At 45.1% G+C, this 17,309-nt stretch overlaps 2 protein-coding genes across 7 annotated transcripts in view; one reads left to right on the plus strand and one right to left on the minus strand.

Annotated features, from left to right (window-relative positions):
• LOC310843215 (uncharacterized protein) overlaps positions 1-17,309 on the plus strand; it is a 292,631-nt gene that overhangs the window by 16,189 nt on the left and 259,133 nt on the right. The window contains exon 1 of one of the 2 annotated variants that reach the window (XM_083736128.1): positions 16,864-17,128. The exons of the other annotated variant lie outside the window; for it this stretch is intronic. The gene's annotated coding sequence lies outside the window, so the exon portion shown is untranslated. Of the gene's footprint in view, positions 1-16,863; positions 17,129-17,309 lie in introns of those variants that run through there. 2 annotated transcript variants of the gene reach the window in all.
• The window catches only part of LOC310843796 (uncharacterized protein), an 80,707-nt gene continuing 69,939 nt past the window's right edge, over positions 6,542-17,309 (minus strand). For 4 of the 5 annotated variants that reach the window (XM_083737551.1, XM_083737549.1, XM_083737552.1 and 1 more), the window contains exon 6: positions 6,542-6,781. In XM_083737551.1, the coding sequence (XP_083593677.1) occupies positions 6,663-6,781 (119 nt within the window). In that variant the 3' untranslated portion in view covers positions 6,542-6,662. The remainder of the gene's footprint in view (positions 6,782-17,309) is intronic. The other variant, XM_083737548.1, reaches the window with a different exon arrangement.

Raw genomic sequence — 17,309 nt, forward strand, 5'->3', positions numbered from 1 at the left:
CAGGGAATTGCAGGCAGAGAAGGGGGAGAGAATACCGAGATAAGCCTCCGTTAATTAGCAGCTGTTCTTCCTCGGAGGAGGAAGGTGACGAAGGGCTGTCAGGAGGCAATGAATCTGAGAGGGGGGAGCCACTTCAGGGGCCCAGCCACTCTCCTCACAGAGGAAGGAAGGGGGTTGGGCTCAGAAAGTGGATATGCTGGGGGAAACCGAAAGCTTCTTCAGTCGAGGCAACTGACTCACCATGATGGAGGCAGACTTTCAGAGCTCTTGTAAATAACGACAAGAAACCAATAAATCCTGTAAATATGGCCCTGTAAATATGGGCCCATGGGTCTTGGCTTCTGAAAAAGAAGGGGTCTGTACTACTTAGCTAACTGGGAACCACTGGCATACAGGGTTTAAGTTCCCAGCTGGCATTATCCAACTCCAATGGCCTTTTGTGAACTTTACTCAATGCCTTTGCCAAAAAGGTTAAGTGATTAGTATTGGGTGCATCAATGGAGATGAATGCCATTGGGTTTTGTTCCAGGAGAAAGCGACCCTCTATTCATCCAGTCTTGGTAATAAATGCCAGACCAGAGAATGTGAACTTATTTAAAGATAACTATGAAAAATGTTGGACAGAAGTAAAGAAAGATCTAGAAATATGGTCCAGGTTGAGACTTTCCTTGTTAGGCCGAATTGCTGTTATTAAAATGAACGTATTGCCTAGAATGTTATTCCTATTTCAGACCTTACAGATTCTAGACAAGGTGGATTGCTTCAAGAAGTGGCAGAAAGACATATCTAAATTTGTCTGGCAGGGCAAAAAGCCCAGAATAAAATTTAAGATTTTAACTGACGCAAAAGATAGAGGGGGCTCTGCCCTGCCGGACTTAAGACTCTATTATGAATCAGCGGCCTTTTGCTGGCTGAAACACTGGCTACTCCTTGAAGATACAGACATTTTGGACCTAGAAGGACATGATAATAACTTTGGTTGGCATGCATATTTATGGTATGACAAGGTAAAGGTGCATAAAGGGTTTAAAAACCATATTATTAGGAAAGCATTGTATAATGTTTGGAATCGATACAAAGACTTGATGGAAAGTAAAACTCCTAGGTGGTTGTCACCAATGGAAGCTAAGGCGGTGAAAAAACTTAATATGGACTCTAATTGGCCAAAATATTGTGAAATCCTAGAACGAGATGGTGAAAAGCTTAAACTTCAGAGTTATGAGAAACTAAAGTTCAAAGTCCGAGACTGGTTACATTACCATCAGATAAATGAGACATTTAAGCAGGACAGGAAATTAGGATTTCAGAAGGAGAGGTCAAAGTTAGAAACAGAACTGTTAGAACCCAATACTAAGAATCTGTCTAGAATGTATAACTTGGTGTTGAAATGGAATACACAGGAGGAAACGGTTAAATCAGCTATGATTAAATGGGCACAGGACATCGGTCATGACATTATGTTTGCTGACTGGGAACAGTTATGGACCACTGGTATTAAGTTTACGGCATGTAGTGCCTTAAAAGAGAACATAATGAAAATGATTTATAGGTGGTACATGACCCCAGTCAAGCTTGCAAAAATCTATCACTTGCCCAATAATAAATGTTGGAAATGCAATGAGTCTGAAGGAACCTTCTATCACCTTTGGTGGACCTGCCCAAAGATTAAAGCCTTTTGGGAAATGATCTATAATGAAATTAAGAAAGTCCTTAAGTGGACATTTTCAAAGAAACCGGAGGCTTTTCTCTTGGGCATGGCTGGCCAATTGGTGCCAAGGAAGGATAGGACATTTTTCATGTACGCAACTACAGCAGCAAGAATCCTTTTGGCAAAGTATTGGAAGATGCAAGAACTACCTACTCTGGAAGAATGGCAGATAAAGGTGACTGAATTTATGGGATTGGCAGAGATGACCGGCAGAATCCGTGACCAGGGGAAAGAGACAGTGGAAGAGGACTGGAAGAAATTTAAAATATATCTTAAAAATTGTTGTAAAATTGAGGATTGCTAAGATGTCAAGGGGTAAGAAATAGAGAATTACAGCTGTAAACATTAACTTTAAGGAAATCTAAAGAGAACTAATAGAGAAATTGACTAAAGGGTTGCTAAAGAATTGTAAAATAAGGATGCAGTGAAAGGGAGGTATGGGGAAGTCATGTTTTCTATGTTTTTGTTTTGTGTCTTGTTTGTTTTTTGTTGTGATATGTTACAAAAATCAATAAAAATTATTTTTAAAAAAACAAATAAATGCCAGACCAGCTCGCTGTTCTACTACCAAGCTGTGGATGAGTGAGATCTTACTCTGACCTTGTCAATCCATCAACACGGGTTGAAAATAACTGTAAGGTACTTAAAGGGAACCATGAACTGTCTTTTTTTTTATAATAATTTTTATTAAGGTTTTCCAAATTAAAACAAATCAGAACAAATTAAATCCAATCTATAAACTTTTTGCCAATAACTAGGACTTCCCCTCCCTACCCCCTCTTGTGTTCCAAATCTTCCAAATAAGCAATTAAATTCAACAAATTCTTATCCCCAAATTACACTCATCATCGATAACCCAATTTATCCGAATTCCCATCCCCTAAGATCGATCTATACCCTTCCACGAGTTTCCCCCTTTTAAACATAGTACAGATGGAAATAAGATAAATATGAATAGTAATTTTACAGCCTTTGGATTCCAATTTTCCCTCCCCTCTTTCCCCTTTGCGTTTCACCTATCCCTCCACTTCTAATATCTTCCTGGAGTTCCCACATTACACTATGTCCCTCAGGTTCTTTGCCAGTCTTTGATTACGGATGTCCAATCGTAGAAGGAGTCTATCAAAAAAGGGCCCATTTCTTCTATCCAGGTTTTTATATCCAGGAGTAAAAACTCCAATTTTGTATCCATAAGCTTGTCAAACCTGAATATCCCAAATGTTCCCCCAGTTCTGTCCAGTTCTTGTTATTTCCTTGTTCTTGTCAATCATTCTCCTCCTTTTTATTTCTCTGTTCTCCCACAGAAATGTTCTTTTTCCAAAAGTTTCTAGTGTCTCTGCAGAGGCTTGTTATTCCTGGAGCTAAGCATTGCATCATGTTCCTTTCATTTTCCAACAAATAGTTCCATTGTTTCCATTGGGGATCTGTCAGTGATTCCCGCTTTGCAGGGGGTTGGACTAGATGACCCTTGGGGTCTCATCCAACGCTCAGTTTCTATGTGTCTATGATTCTATCCAAGAGAGTGACGTGAACTACGCTCTCTCACACACTTGCCTCATTTTAGTTCTGAGATTGCTAGTTATTCAGATTGTTTAGCAGACAACTGTAGAAATATTTTCCTAAAGAGAGTGTCACTGAGTTGAGGTTCCTGCAAGTCCTTTTGTAGCTGAGCTAAGCAGCGCAACCCATTGAAAAGGATGCCCTCACCCTCTTCTGAATCACCACATTCACTAGGTTAGAGAAGCAGGAAGAGCAGCCTTCCTGCCTCTCCAACCTTGTGAGAAGAAGCAGCCGCTCACCTGGACCATGATGTGGAGGAGTACATCTGCAGATCTTTGGTAGCAGAGAAAAGTGCATGGCAAAAGATATTTGGAGAGTGAACAGATCAATTATGTAAACAGAACCTGCAACTTTTTGGAATGCATGCCGTTAACAAATGTTTCTTCAGAAACTTACTGGACTGCAGCCTCCATTCCTGACAGCCACGACCATTTCTTTCCCTTGTCTTTAAAGACTCCAATCCAAAAAAACTTTTGATGCCTTTCTACTTGCTTGTTTATAAAATACTAGGGAAGGGGTGCAGAAAGAACAAATAAAATCTTTTAAGACAATGTCCTTTTCTCTAGGAGACTATAGCCCTTGACAGAAATTAAACATGCATAAAACAAGCACATTTTAAAAGCAGCAGGTGTCACATTTGAAGGTCCAATCCACATATATTGAGGAAGCAGTGATCAAAACTATACATAGTATTCCCATCACCAAGAATAATTTCGTACAGTGGATGTGGTATTGTCCCCCTGATCACAATTATGATGATGATGGAATCAAGGAAGCATCCCAAAGAGGAAATATTGTAGGGAAGGGTAACTTCACCTGCCCTCACCGAGACTGCTACACATGTCTTCCAGTCATGACACAGAGTTAAAATTTCCAAATGCTGTAAATGACTGTGCCATAGAAGAGTTGGTCTTGGAACCACCTAGCAGGACAGTGACCTGTGTGGCAAATACTCCAATTTCCGCCGCCATGTTTGTTGGTTGGCTACAAAGACACTGGAATCAGTCTGCTTGTGGGATACTTTTTAGATAAATTAAATTTATTGTCATTGTCCGTATATACACAGTATACACAACAACGAAAATCAAACACCCGAGACCGGATTCACATACACATTCGCACGTATCTCCAACACTCTCATCCTATTCAGACATAATCTATTAGAACATAACATAATCCAGAATATAACATAACCTATTAGAGCATAGCATAACCTAAAACCTATCTCATTCCTTACTACTCACTGCTTGCTATTTCTTACAACTGGCCCTGAGATCATTATTTAGTGCAATCAGAGCTCTTGGATAGAAACTATTCAGAAGGCGTGTGGTTCGTGTTTTCATTGTCCTGTATCTTCTGCCCGAGGGCAACAGTTCAAAGAGGTTGTGAGCAGGATGGGTGGGATCTCTCAGGATATTGTGTGACTTCTTCAAGCTGCGAGACGTGAAGATCTCATCCAGGGTTGGTAGTTGGAGCCCAATAACATTCTGGGCAATTTTAATTATTCTCTGTAAAGCTTTTTTATCCATTTCAGAGCTGCTCCCATACCACGATAATATACTATAGGTTAAGACACTCTCAATGGTACTGTGATAATAGGACAGAAGTAGGTGCTGAGATAGATTCAATCCCCTGAGCATTCTCAGGAAATACAACCTCCCCTGCACCTTCCTCACAACCATATTAATATTTGCAGTCCATGAGAGGTCCTCAGAGATGTAAATGCCCATGATGGCATGATGACGGAGTCTCACCCATGTCTGTGCCCTGTAGCAGCCCAGTAGCTCCTCTACCAGGGCTAAGGTGCTGGGAGAGGGATATAGCATGCAAGCTCCTCTAGAGTAATCTCCATGATACTCTCATGCCAGAGGCAAAACAAAAAATTCCTTCCAGTAGCACCTTAAAGACCAACTAAGTTAGTTCTAGGTATGAGCTTTCGTGTGCATGCACACTTCTTCAGATCTGAAAGCTCATACCTAGAACTAACTTAGTTGGTCTTTAAGGTGCTACTGGAAGGAATTTTTTGTTCTGACTATGGCAGACCAACACGGCTACCTATCTGTAACTCATGCCAGAGGGTTAGGGTTTGTCTGTGCAGATTTCAGTTATTTTTGTTAAGTCCAATCCTGTGGCCACATGATAACATATATTCATCTAGGAAGCTCAGAAAGATTAAAACAAGAACAACATTAATGCTCCAACCCATGCTGGTGCTGCAGTAAATACCTGGGTGGGGAGAGCTGGAAAAGGAACGCAGTCAAGAAGCTTTTATTTGAGGGAATAGACAAAAGATGTAGGTCCCCCCACAGGCCTTATCTGAACCCCTGGGGCCTCACTATTTGTTTCCACCTGGATACTCAGGGCAGCATCAGGGCAGACTTGAAGGTTGGGGAGGGGAAGTAGCTGTGGCTTATCAAAATTCTCTTTCTCTCTCCAGGCTCTCTGCTGGGGGGGTGGGGGTGGGAATCTAGAGTGTGTGTTCCTGGCATTGGGCAACTGGGACAGATGAGGGAGTCTGCTGGTTTAGCACCCAGTTTGCTGCCCAGCAGTCTCCCTGCTTGAGCTGACAGGATGGATCCAGTGGGCTTCCCAAATGGCTCTGGGGGATTTTGGTGCTCCTGCCGAACTTTGGCCAAGCTCTGGAGGAACAACAACAACAACAACAACAACAACATAATAATAATACTTTATTTATATGCTGCCCATCCGACTGGGTTTCCCCCAGCCACTCTGGGCAACTTCCAACAAATTAAAACAGAATTGGACACCAACCATTAAAAACTTCCCTGAAGAAGGCTGCCTTCAAATGTCTTCTGAAAGTCAGAGAGTTGTTTTTCCCCTTGACATCTGGTGGGAGGGAGTGCCGCAGGGCAGGTGCAACTCCCCAGAGGGCCCTCTGCCTTGGCTTGGGCCATTGACATGATTGGCCCTGAGCGCCCATTCCTGCTTCATGCAGCCTGTTTGGCCCCCTGGTATACTGCAGAGGTTAGGGCAAAGAAAGATGCTGGGAGATGGCTTTTACGCGAGTGGAGGAAAAATCTGGTTGAATGCAATTGACTCCTGGTGAGGGCTCATCATCGAGCCCACCAAGTGGCAGTGAAGGCTGCAAAGAAGACTTGCTTTGCTTCCTCCATTCTGCCATCCAGCAGAGCTTTCCCGGGTAGCGCAGGGCCTGCTACAGTCTGGCCCGAAAGAGATGGTAGAAGTGAGAGCAGCTTTCTGTGTCTTCTTTTCAAAGCATTTTGACGGTTCAGGAGGGCTGATCTGAATATATCTAGTGTTTCCCTAGGGTGGCTGGATGCATAGGAGGGCAGCAGTCTGCTCTGGCTCTAAGAGTTTTCAGCGAGAGGAGGGGCTTTCAGCTGGTGCAGAATCAGGGCTGGTTCCCACTGCACTACAATTTTTCAGCATCATAGGGTAGCTTACCAATTTCTTTTTGCAGTTGATCATTTAAGTTGGCAAAATACTGCATTTCCTCCGATATGTTTTGAGCTGCAGCAAGTATTTCTAAGTCTAAAAGATTTGAAACCGTTTAAGGCAGGAGTATCTGAAATAACAATCTGCAAATATCAGGAAACCATTTCCAAACACTTAAAAACACTCAAGCCTGAAACAAGAAGCTGAGCTCCAGGATGGATTTCGTATGAATATAAGGGCAGACTTGATTCTGAGATCTGGCTGAGATCACCAACGAAAAGCCTCTGAAGACCAAAGACCCATGCAGTCCACTATCCTGTTCTCATATTAAAAGTGGCTCATGAAGTATCTCTGATGTTCCCCTCCTATGTCCTCCTTTTCTGCTGGGAATCACAGGGTCACAAAGCAATTCTGCCTTGAATTCCACAGGAAAGCTAAATGTACAAAGAATACTTTGCAGTTTTCAATTATGCTTTGTGAGATCTAAGAAAATAGAGGCACTGAAACTCTTTTAGTGATGTGGGATATAATGTCAGTGCAAGGATTTTCCCTTGTGCAATGCAATCTTCTGTCTCCTTCCCTCCAATCTGTTCCAAAGTCGTCGTCCCCCCCCCGGAGAGCAGCTTTGGTGATGGCATGCAGGGAGAAGTGGGGGGAACATGAGTTACAGTGTGATGGGGGAGGACAGCATTTCTAGTGGGGAGATGTGAGAATCACAACCGTCTGCTTTTCTTTCTGCTGAGCAATGAAAAAGTGATGAACTCTGTTGGGTGCTGAGTTTCATTGAATATATGTATTGCTCAAGCAATATGAACCCCAAATTTAACTACAGGAATTGAACTCTGTTTAATTTAAACATGTTACAGCTCTTATCTCAATGTTGCTAATAAGGCAGCAGACTAACTGAGGAGGTGGAGTGCAGCTTGTGTGGTCTGCACATCTCTACCCACCCCAGACCTGCTACCTGAGGCAACTGCCTCATTCTGCCTCATTGTATAGCCATTCCTGGCTGCACACACTAAAGGAATACAGCAGCCAGCAGCAAAGAGTGGGCTCACCCCTGGGTTTTCTATGGGGCTTAGTGGCTCTCTGGCACCCAAAGAGCTGTGGGGGCTTTTCTCAGCTCTCCTCCCTGGCACAATCCACTCCCTGCCCGTCTCTCCATCAACTTCCCTTTCCCGCACATTCCTCTACTTTATGAGAAACCTCAGCCCATATGACTGTGTTGTATACAGACCACCAGTTTCATTTGCTTTACGCTTTCTGGACGCTGTGTTCCTTCTGGACCCTCCACGCTTTGCAAGCGCTAGCTTCCCCATCCTCTTGCTTTTGTCTGAGTAAGAACAAGACAAGAACAAATGGAGAATAACACTATGAGCACATTAGGTACAGCTTTATCAGTGGTTCATGCTCCTCTTCTGAGGGTCTAGTCATTATGTGAGATTTCCTCTCAATGACTGTGACAACTGAGCTGTCTGAGCTATCGCTGTCATCATCAGTACTACTGAACTCAATAAGATCAAACTCATCATCAGAATCATCATCATCAGAATCATCACCAGTGGGAAACGTGTGAACAATCACTCTCTCCTGTTCAGGAGCACTCTCTAGAAATTTTGTGAGAATCACCTGACCAGACTGAGACAAAATTACTCTGTAGAGACCCTTTTCATAACCCACAAAAATGCCTTTGGCATTCTTTACTCCACCTGGAGCTTCTGTTCTCACATGAGACCCAAAAACCTTGAAATGGGCAACTGAAGGTTTTCTGTGGAACAGTTTCTCAAAAGGAGAACTTCCCAACTCTTTTGAAAACTTTCTCAACCACGTGTAAGTGAATGACATTAGTGACTCAGCCCAGTACTCATGTGGCAGATGTGAACTAAGCAATTGCGCATGCATTCCCTTTTGCAATTCTTTGTTCACCCTAACACAGACACATCTATTCCAAGCTTCTTCGGAACTAGCAATTTTGTGTCTTATCCCTTTCTTCTTCAGGAACCTCTGGTAATCCTGTAAGAGAAAAATTGGCTTCTCATCTGTGCAAAGACAATCTATGTCAGCATCATGCATATTTTTAACTTTGTCACAAAACTCTTTAAACCTTTCTAAGGCGTGTTTTGGTCTCTCCAAAAGATAAATCCAGACAAAACCTGTGAAAGAATCAACACATATTAGGTAATACTTTGCATTGCCTCTAGAAGGCGCTAGAGGACCAATCACATCAGCATACACCCGCTGAAATGCTCTGTTGACCCTCGAGGTGACCTGTTTGGCGTTTTTCTCAGCTACACCTGCAAAAGAGATCATGTTAGAATCACAAGAAGTACATCTCACGTAATCACTTTGATCAAAAGTCAACAAATACAGTCCATCTTTCTCTTTGGCAGAAAGATACAACTCTCCATCTTTGTAGATCTCGCAGTTCCGATCATCATAGGACAGTTTTAGTCCCTTCTTGGCGATCTGCGAAACGCTGAGCAGATTGTACTTCAACTCTGGAACCAAATAAACATTGTTTATAGTCAAGTTCAGACTTTTAAGGTACACAGTCCCAATTCCGGTGGCTTCCAGCTCTTGACCGTTGGCTTGTTGCACCGCGAAGCTTTTCTTCTTAAACGTAGAAAATAGTCCTCTGTGTCGACACGTATGCTGCGTACACCCGGTGTCTAGGACAAAGAAATTTCCCGCTTCTGGTGTGGCTTTTAGCGACATCAAAGCCTTTGCAGTCTTTGCCTTTGGGATGGTATGACCTTTGCCTGATGCCTCAGACTTTGTGGAGCTCGCCTTGGCTCCTCTGTTCTGACGTGGCTTCTTGCAGTTCCACTGAAGATGCCCAGTTTGGCCACAATTGTAACATTGGACAACGTTCAAAGCTACAGCATTTTCTCCAGTAGCAACAGCAGTAGGGGTGTCAGAACTCCATTCTTGTCTCCCCCTGTCCTTGACTTCCAGGGCAGCAAGTCTGTCATGTTCACAAAGAACCACAGCAAAGACCCTCTCCGAAGTCAATTCAGTTGCTGGGAGGGACCCCAGCTGACTGGCAACGGTTTTGTAAGTCCGATTCAGGCTGTTTATCACCATGAAGCAAAACACTTCCTCCTGCAGACGGAAATTATGTTCCACCATCTGTTGACGCAGATATTTCATTTCCGTCAGGTGCACTTGTACATCTCCATCAGGCGCAAGCCTCAGGTTGGTCAGCTTTTCAAAATACAGCAACGCTGAAGAACCTGCATCTCTCTGATGTGTCCTTCTCAGCGTGTCCCAAACATCTTTCGCGTGGTCTAAAGCCTGTATATGTATAAGCTGCGAATCTGACACACACAGAATTATAGCCGTTCTGGCCTTCACATCCTGTGACTCCCAAGCATGCGTTGGTGCTGCAGGGATGGGGTTCTCAATCACCTCAAACAGTCTCTGATTCTGCAGCAGGGCCTTCATCTTAATAGACCAAGATGCATAATTGTCATTGGTCAAAAGGGGCGGAGAAGGCAAGCCTCCCCCCTTCTTGGCATCCATTTTAAGTCCTTTCCTTTAACTTTCAAACACAAGCCTCTAAAATCCAAAAGCTGGTTTGTTTACACTCTTGCCACCTGGCAGCTCTCAACGCTGGCTGCGTTGGAATTTTCCAAGAGCTCTTCAGCCTCTGTAGTCAAAACATTCCATTTTAACTTTCACTTCTCCTCTCTGAGGCACGGCCTTGACTGAAGGGCGTCGCTTAGCAACAGTGCATTCCATCCCTTGGACAAGAAACCACAAGAATGTTTGGAATGCGGGCCTCTTCTAACTGGAGCTGTTTTCCCATACACTGCTCCCCGTGAAGCAGAGAATAACTCAATCTACGTTCACTCTTTTAAGCCCGAAATCTCATACCTTGGGCTCCGTTGCTTTGGCTGTCTTTCCGTCTGGTCAGCTTCTGGCTGCAGAGGATCAGCTTTCTCACTTCAGGCTTCCATGGAGCGATGAATACAGTAGCTCTGCCACTCCTTGATGCAGACTCCCATGGATCGAAGAAACCAGCAACCGGCATCTGCTACCACTGTTGGAATTCTGCCTTGGTCAGAGGGATGTGCCAGTCTTCCAGGCACCGGCAGATATTCCTTGTCGACCTCCCGGCTGCGCCACTCTGCTGATAAGCAGCCGAGGTCTCGGCGATTCTTCTCAGACTGTGAGAAAAACACACCGTTCTTCCTCTCGCCCCTTTGGTGTCCCCAGGGAGGGGAAAGAAGCAGACAGAAATCTCTTTACATCTTTTATTCCTGTCTTTTACATCAGTACAGAGAAAACATGTCTGCACTCAACAGCAGTAAGAATAAACTCCTCCCATGTACTTCCAGTACAGGTCATATGACACACACACACTGAGCTAACATCCGGTGCTCAGTACAGAATGGACTGCCCCTTTGTTCCCATGGCAACAGTCACAAACATCCTGTTTGGCTTTCCAGCCACAAGCAGCAGACTTGGCTGCTATAGCCTTTGCTTGCTGCTGCATTGCTGCTTTAGAATAACCACCCTTGATGGAAGGTAAAGGTAAAGGGACCCCTGACCATTAGGTCCAGTCGTGGCCGACTCTGGGGTTGCGATGCTCCTCTCGCTTTACTGGCCGAGGGAGCTGGCATACAGCTTCCGGGTCATGTGGCCAGCAGGACTAAGCCACTTTTGGCGAACCAGAGCAGTGCACAGAAACGCCGTTTACCTTCCCCCCGGAGCGGTACCTATTTATCTACTTGCACTTTGACGTGCTTTCGAACTGCAAGGTTGGCAGGAGCAGGGACCGAGCAACGGGAGCTCACCCCGTCGCGGGGAATCGTCAACAGGCTCATCACAGCTATCTGCCTATCACTCTTTTAAATACAGTACTAGAACTGTGGGTCAGCCAATGAAACTGACTGGTGGTACATTCTAGTGATAGGCATATGGTTTCAGAACAGAGTCCATATAACCGCAGAGTTATATGGACTCTGTTCTGAAACCATATGCCATCAGTGCTCCCAGCTATGTACGTGACACCACAGATTTTCTGAGGAAAATACAATCTCTAAATAATCTTCCTAACAATACTATACTGGCTACTATGGATGTGGAATCTCTGTATACCAACATCCCACACAACGATGGTTTACAAGCTATAAGGAACACCATTTCAGATAAAACCACAGCGGACTTTGCTACCAAACTCTGCCAATTTGTCCTTACCCACAACAACTTCAAATTCAGTGATGACCTGTTCCTTCAGATCAGCGGCACAGCAATGGGCACCCGCATGGCCCCACAGTATGCCAACATCTTCATGGCAGATTTAGAACAACGTTTCCTAAACTCCTACCCACTCAAACCTCTCTTGTACCTGCGATACATTGACGATATTTTTATCATCTGGACACATGGTCAACAGACCCTGGACACCTTCCACCAGAAATTCAATGATTTTCACCCCACAATCAACCTAACAATGAATCAATCTATGCAAGAAATACATTTTTTGGACACTACTATAAAAATACAGGATGGGCGCATAGACACCACCTTATACTGTAAACCAACTGACTGACAAACATATCTACATGCCGCTAGCTACCATCCCAAACATACCAAACAGTCCGTTGTATATAGCCAGGCACTACGTTACAGCTGCATCTGTTCCAATTCTACAGACAGAGACTCTCACCTAAGAGATCTACAGCAAACCTTTTGAGAACTAAAATACCCAGCAGATGAAGTTAGACAACAGATCAACAGAGCCAGACTGATACCCAGAGAGAACTTGCTGCAAGACAGACGCAAAAAAGAAAATAACAGAACACCTCTAGTCATCACATACAGCTCCCAAGTTAAAACAGTACAATACATCATCAGAGATCTACAACCTCTCCTGGACAATGACAGTTCTCTTTCTCAAGCTCTGGGAGGAAGACCTTTCATTGCCTACAGACAGCCACCCAATCTTAAACAACTCCTAACCCACAATAATACTACAACCAGACTTAACACGGACACTGGCACCAGAGCCTGCAATAAACCCAGATGCCAACTTTGCTGCCACATACACCCGGACAACACCATTACTGGCCCCAACAACATCACACATACCATCTCGGGACTATTTAATTGCTCATCGTCTAACATTGTGTATGCCATCAAATGCCAACAGTGTCCTTCAGCTCTCTATATTGGACAAACAGGCCAAACCTTACGCCAAAGGATAAACGGACATAAATCTGACATCAGGAATCACAAGACAGAGAAACCAGTAGGAGAACACTTCAATCTCCCAGGACATTCTATACAAGATCTCAAAGTAGCTGTTCTATTACAAAGGAATTTCAGAAATTGACTGGAAAGAGAAGCTGCTGAATTGCAACTTATTACCAAACTTAAAACCATGGAGAGACCTGGTCTGAACAAAGACATTGGATTCTTATCTCATTATACATGACAAAGCCATTTTTCACCTTCTCACCCCTTCTCATCACAGCTATCTGCCTATCACCCATTCCCACCACCCTTCTGAGTAATACCCCTCCCCACCTTCTCACTATATAGAAGGGTCTGGTGACTTCTGTTTCAGTGTATCTGAAGAAGTGTGCATGCACACGAAAGCTCATACCTAGAACTAGCTTAGTTGGTCTTTAAGGTGCTACTGGAAGGAATTTTTTGTTTTGACTATGGCAGACCAACACGGCTACCTATCTGTAACTTCTTCTTAAGGGTGTTTCTGTTATTCTAAAGCAGCAATGCTGCAGCAAGCAAAGGCTCTAGCAGCTCAGTCTGCTGCTTGTGGCTGGAAAGCCAAACAGGAAGTATGTGACTGTTGCCATGAAAACGAAGGGGCAGTCCATTCTCCTTATTGAGCACAGGATGTGAGCTCAGTGTGTGTCATATGACCTGTACAGGATGTACATGGGTGGAGTTTGCAGTTTCTCTCTGTTTGTTGAAGAGAGCAGACATCTTTTACTGTATGGCTGCTAAAGACAGGAATAAAAGCATGTAGTTACATTTCTGTCTGTGTCTGATTCCCCTCCCTGGGGATATGCAGGGAGCAGGGAGGAGGAGAAGCAGTTGGTGTGTTTTTCTCACAGCCTGAGGAACATCGCCGGAACGGACCTCGTATGTTTTTCCTGCCGGGAGTCGCCGGAGGGAGGTCTAAGGAATTCACCCGGTGCCTGAATAGATAGGCACATACCTCTGACCGGGCCAGAATTCCAACAGTTTCATCCTCCCACTGGCTAAGAGCCACCTCCCTTGCGATGCCAGGCATTCCAGAACTCCTCCCATTCAGCATTCTACATTAAGCATAAACCCAGGAAAATGTTTTTTTCCAGATCAGCTATACTACGTATTTTTCCAATCCTTGCTGCAGTTGTTGTATAAATAAATAAAAATTATTATCATTAAAAGAGTAAAACACTATTATCATTGCTGAGTTGCTTCCAGTCTCTGGGTTATTTTCCACCTTCTGTCTCTGCCCACTCAGGACTGGCACCCATGACCTGTTTTTTTTGCCTAGGGAATTCCAGTAGGTGGGGGAATCATTTGGCCTATTCCAATAATCTGCTTGCATAGGTCTGATGTTATTTGGAGACAGTGACACCCATTAATTTCACGTTATCTAGGTGAGGATGAATAAAACACTCTAGAAAAATCCTTCATGACTGTGTCTGCAATGTTTCCAATATGAGTTCACTTACCCATTAAAGTGTGTCATTAAATGCTGAGAAATCGTACCATACTCAGCTTACGGATCTCAACCCCAAGAAACCCTACACAGAGTAGCTGCCTTTCCCCCAATTTCTTAGCTAGACATAACGGATATTGAGAAGGAAGGAGAGAGAGGTAGGCATCCTTTCGGCGATGCCGCCCCGCTCCAGTTTGCCTCTGTCGGCCCCCGATGCCCCTTTCCTGTGGCCCCTGAATGGCTCTCTCCTCATCCGTCTCTCTCGGGAGACAATGGGGGACGGCTCAAGCGGTGGGGAGATTGCAAGGCCTGCTGGGGCAGCTGGCTGCTGTGACGGACAGCAGAGCCAGAGCAGAGTCTGGGGGTGCAGTGCCTCACCATTCCACCAGGGGGCCAGAGCCTCTTTCTGATTGGCTACCCGGAGGGGGGTGGCGCCAGCACTTTTGGAGGGAAAATAAAGAGAGACCTTTCTGAGGGGATTTGAGATGGGAGAGAGGGAAGGTTGGGAGAAGATGGGGATGAGAGGAGGGTGGCGGGAGGGAGGGAGAAGTGGCTCTGATCTGAGTGGATACTCCGCTCTGAGGAGAATATCTATGGAGCCAGAGGAAGGAGCCTCACAGCTGAGATGGGGAGACCATGTTGGGGGTCTGGAGGGAGTGAAGCTGGAGGGAGAAGCTGTGGGAAGACTCTCCTCTTCTTCTTCTGGAGTCTCCTTGCAGTCAGGAGGGGGGGGGGAGAGATCTTCTAGGAAAAGAAGATTCCCGAGTCCGTGGCAAGGGCTGAGAGGATCCCCTGGGTCTGGCATACGAAGGAAAATACCTCAGGGGAACCCAGGAAAAGTGGCCCCTGGCTGTGAAGGAAGCTGGGCTGTGTCAAAAGTACCTCACGGAAAGACCCCTCATAACTAAGTTCGGGGGTGAGAGAGAAGCAGCAGAAAGAGAGTTCAGCCTTTCACCACCTATTCTGGAAACCTGAACATCTCCCTGAAGTGTGACAACTGATTTTGAGAGGAGGGAGTTGAAGAGAAGCTGTGCCTGCAGAACTGTGTTTAATCCTGAGACATTTAGCTGAAGTAATAAGTTAACTTCTCCCTGAAAGAACACATCTCCTGTCTTCACTTTGTTTCACCATTCTCTCTTTTTTGTAAATAAAGCTTTCCTTATCTGATAATCTCCTGCCAGAGACTCCCTGGATTGCAGTTCCCCTCACACAAAGTAGCCTGTGGGAAATCGTAGACATCTGTTCAATCTTCATCATCATCACTTTATTTTATTTGTAACCTTTCCATTGTTAAAACAACGCTCAAGGCGGCTTACAACATGATAGGCAAAGGGCCTTCTCGGTGGTGGCGCCTCTTCTGCGGAACGCCCTCCCATCGGATGTCAAAGAAATAAACAACTCTCTGACGTTTAGAAGACTCCTGAAGGCAGCCCTGTTTAGGGAAGTTTTTAAGGATTGATGTTTTAATGTAGTTTTAATCATTTGTTGTAGGCTGCCCAGAGTGCCTGGAGAAACCCAGCCAGATGGGTGGGGCATAAATAATAAATTATTGTTGTTATTGTTATGACAAGATTTACATAATTACCAACATAACAAAAGTCATAAACGATAAGCAAAACACATCCAAAGGTACACAACCAAATGGAAAAGAATTTCCACATAAATCATAAGATCAAAAATTCAGAATACAACATTAATATCAATAACAATTGAAAATGACACAGATAAAAACCCAAAACCATTTGAAGAAGGAGGCCTATCTGCCCAGCAGTAGCAGCAGTATTTTATTATGATGATGATGATGATGATTATTATTATTTATACATACCCCGGGCATCTGGCTGGTTTTTCCCAAGCCACTCTGGGCAGCTTCCAACAAAATATTAAAATACAATAGTCCATAAAATATTAAAAGCTTCTCTAAGCATAACAACCATCCATTTTTAGTCCATTGAGTTAGAAATTCAGCATTTCTGGAAGGGGAAATGGCATACTATTGAATGTTTGCATAGCAACATGCTTAAGAAAGTATTACTCATTTATGACGAGAATGGGATTTATTTATTATGAACTTTGCTTGGTTCCTCCTTGGCAGCCAGCGCGATTGTTTCAGCAGGGCTCGAACTCAGGACCCGCTGCCTTGAGGGACATCTAAGAGCAGTTGGGCAGGAGAAAGGTCTCCCTTGGGCTCCCTTGGGAGGTGGGGGACTCTCCTTCCTTGGAGGTTTCTCAGCAGAGATCGGACGGCCATCTGCCATGGATGCTTGAGCTGAGATTCCTGCATTGCTGGGGGTTGGACTAGATGATCCTGGGATCCCCTCCTCTCTCTCCACTCCTGAATTCCAGGAGGAGCTTCCTTGCCTCCTGCAAAGCCCTTTTCCCTGCAGGCTCTTCCTCTGGTTTCTGGCCAAGGGAGGGAGTCCAGCCAAGAGCCTCACCCCCAAAAGGATATCTGGGCATGGGCGGAGCCGGGGGGGCAGCTGCCCCCCACCGAAATCCATAACAAATAATAAGAATCTCAGGTTCTGCCAAGCGAGAGAGGGCTGAGCTGGGGGGACTCGGCTTGGCAAGGGTTAAAGGGAACCGAGCTGCCTTCCTAGAGAGGACAGGAAGCAAGGGGGGCAGGTCCTCCAGCTCCAAGGCCCCTCCCTCCCCAGTCCTTTCCTGCAAGGGAGGGGGGGTGTTGCTTTGTGTCTCTCCTGCAAGGGCTGCCTCGCTGTCCCTCCTGGGATCTGGTGAGTCTCCTCTCTCTCTGGGATCTGGTGGGGGTCCCAGGGCTGCAGCAGGGGAGGGGACCTGGGGGGCCGCATGTTCTCCTGCAGGGGGGGACCCCAAGTCAGGGAGGAGGAGGGGGTCCTGCCAGGGAGGGGCCAGGTCTGCCATGCTCTCCTTCCTGCAAATCAGAGGATCCAAAACTCATTCGGCCCTCTACCCCTCCCCCCT

The sequence above is a fragment of the Podarcis gaigeae genome (genome assembly GCF_964106915.1).
Source record: "Podarcis gaigeae genome assembly, chromosome: 4".
Taxonomy (NCBI): Eukaryota; Metazoa; Chordata; class Lepidosauria; order Squamata; family Lacertidae; genus Podarcis; species Podarcis gaigeae.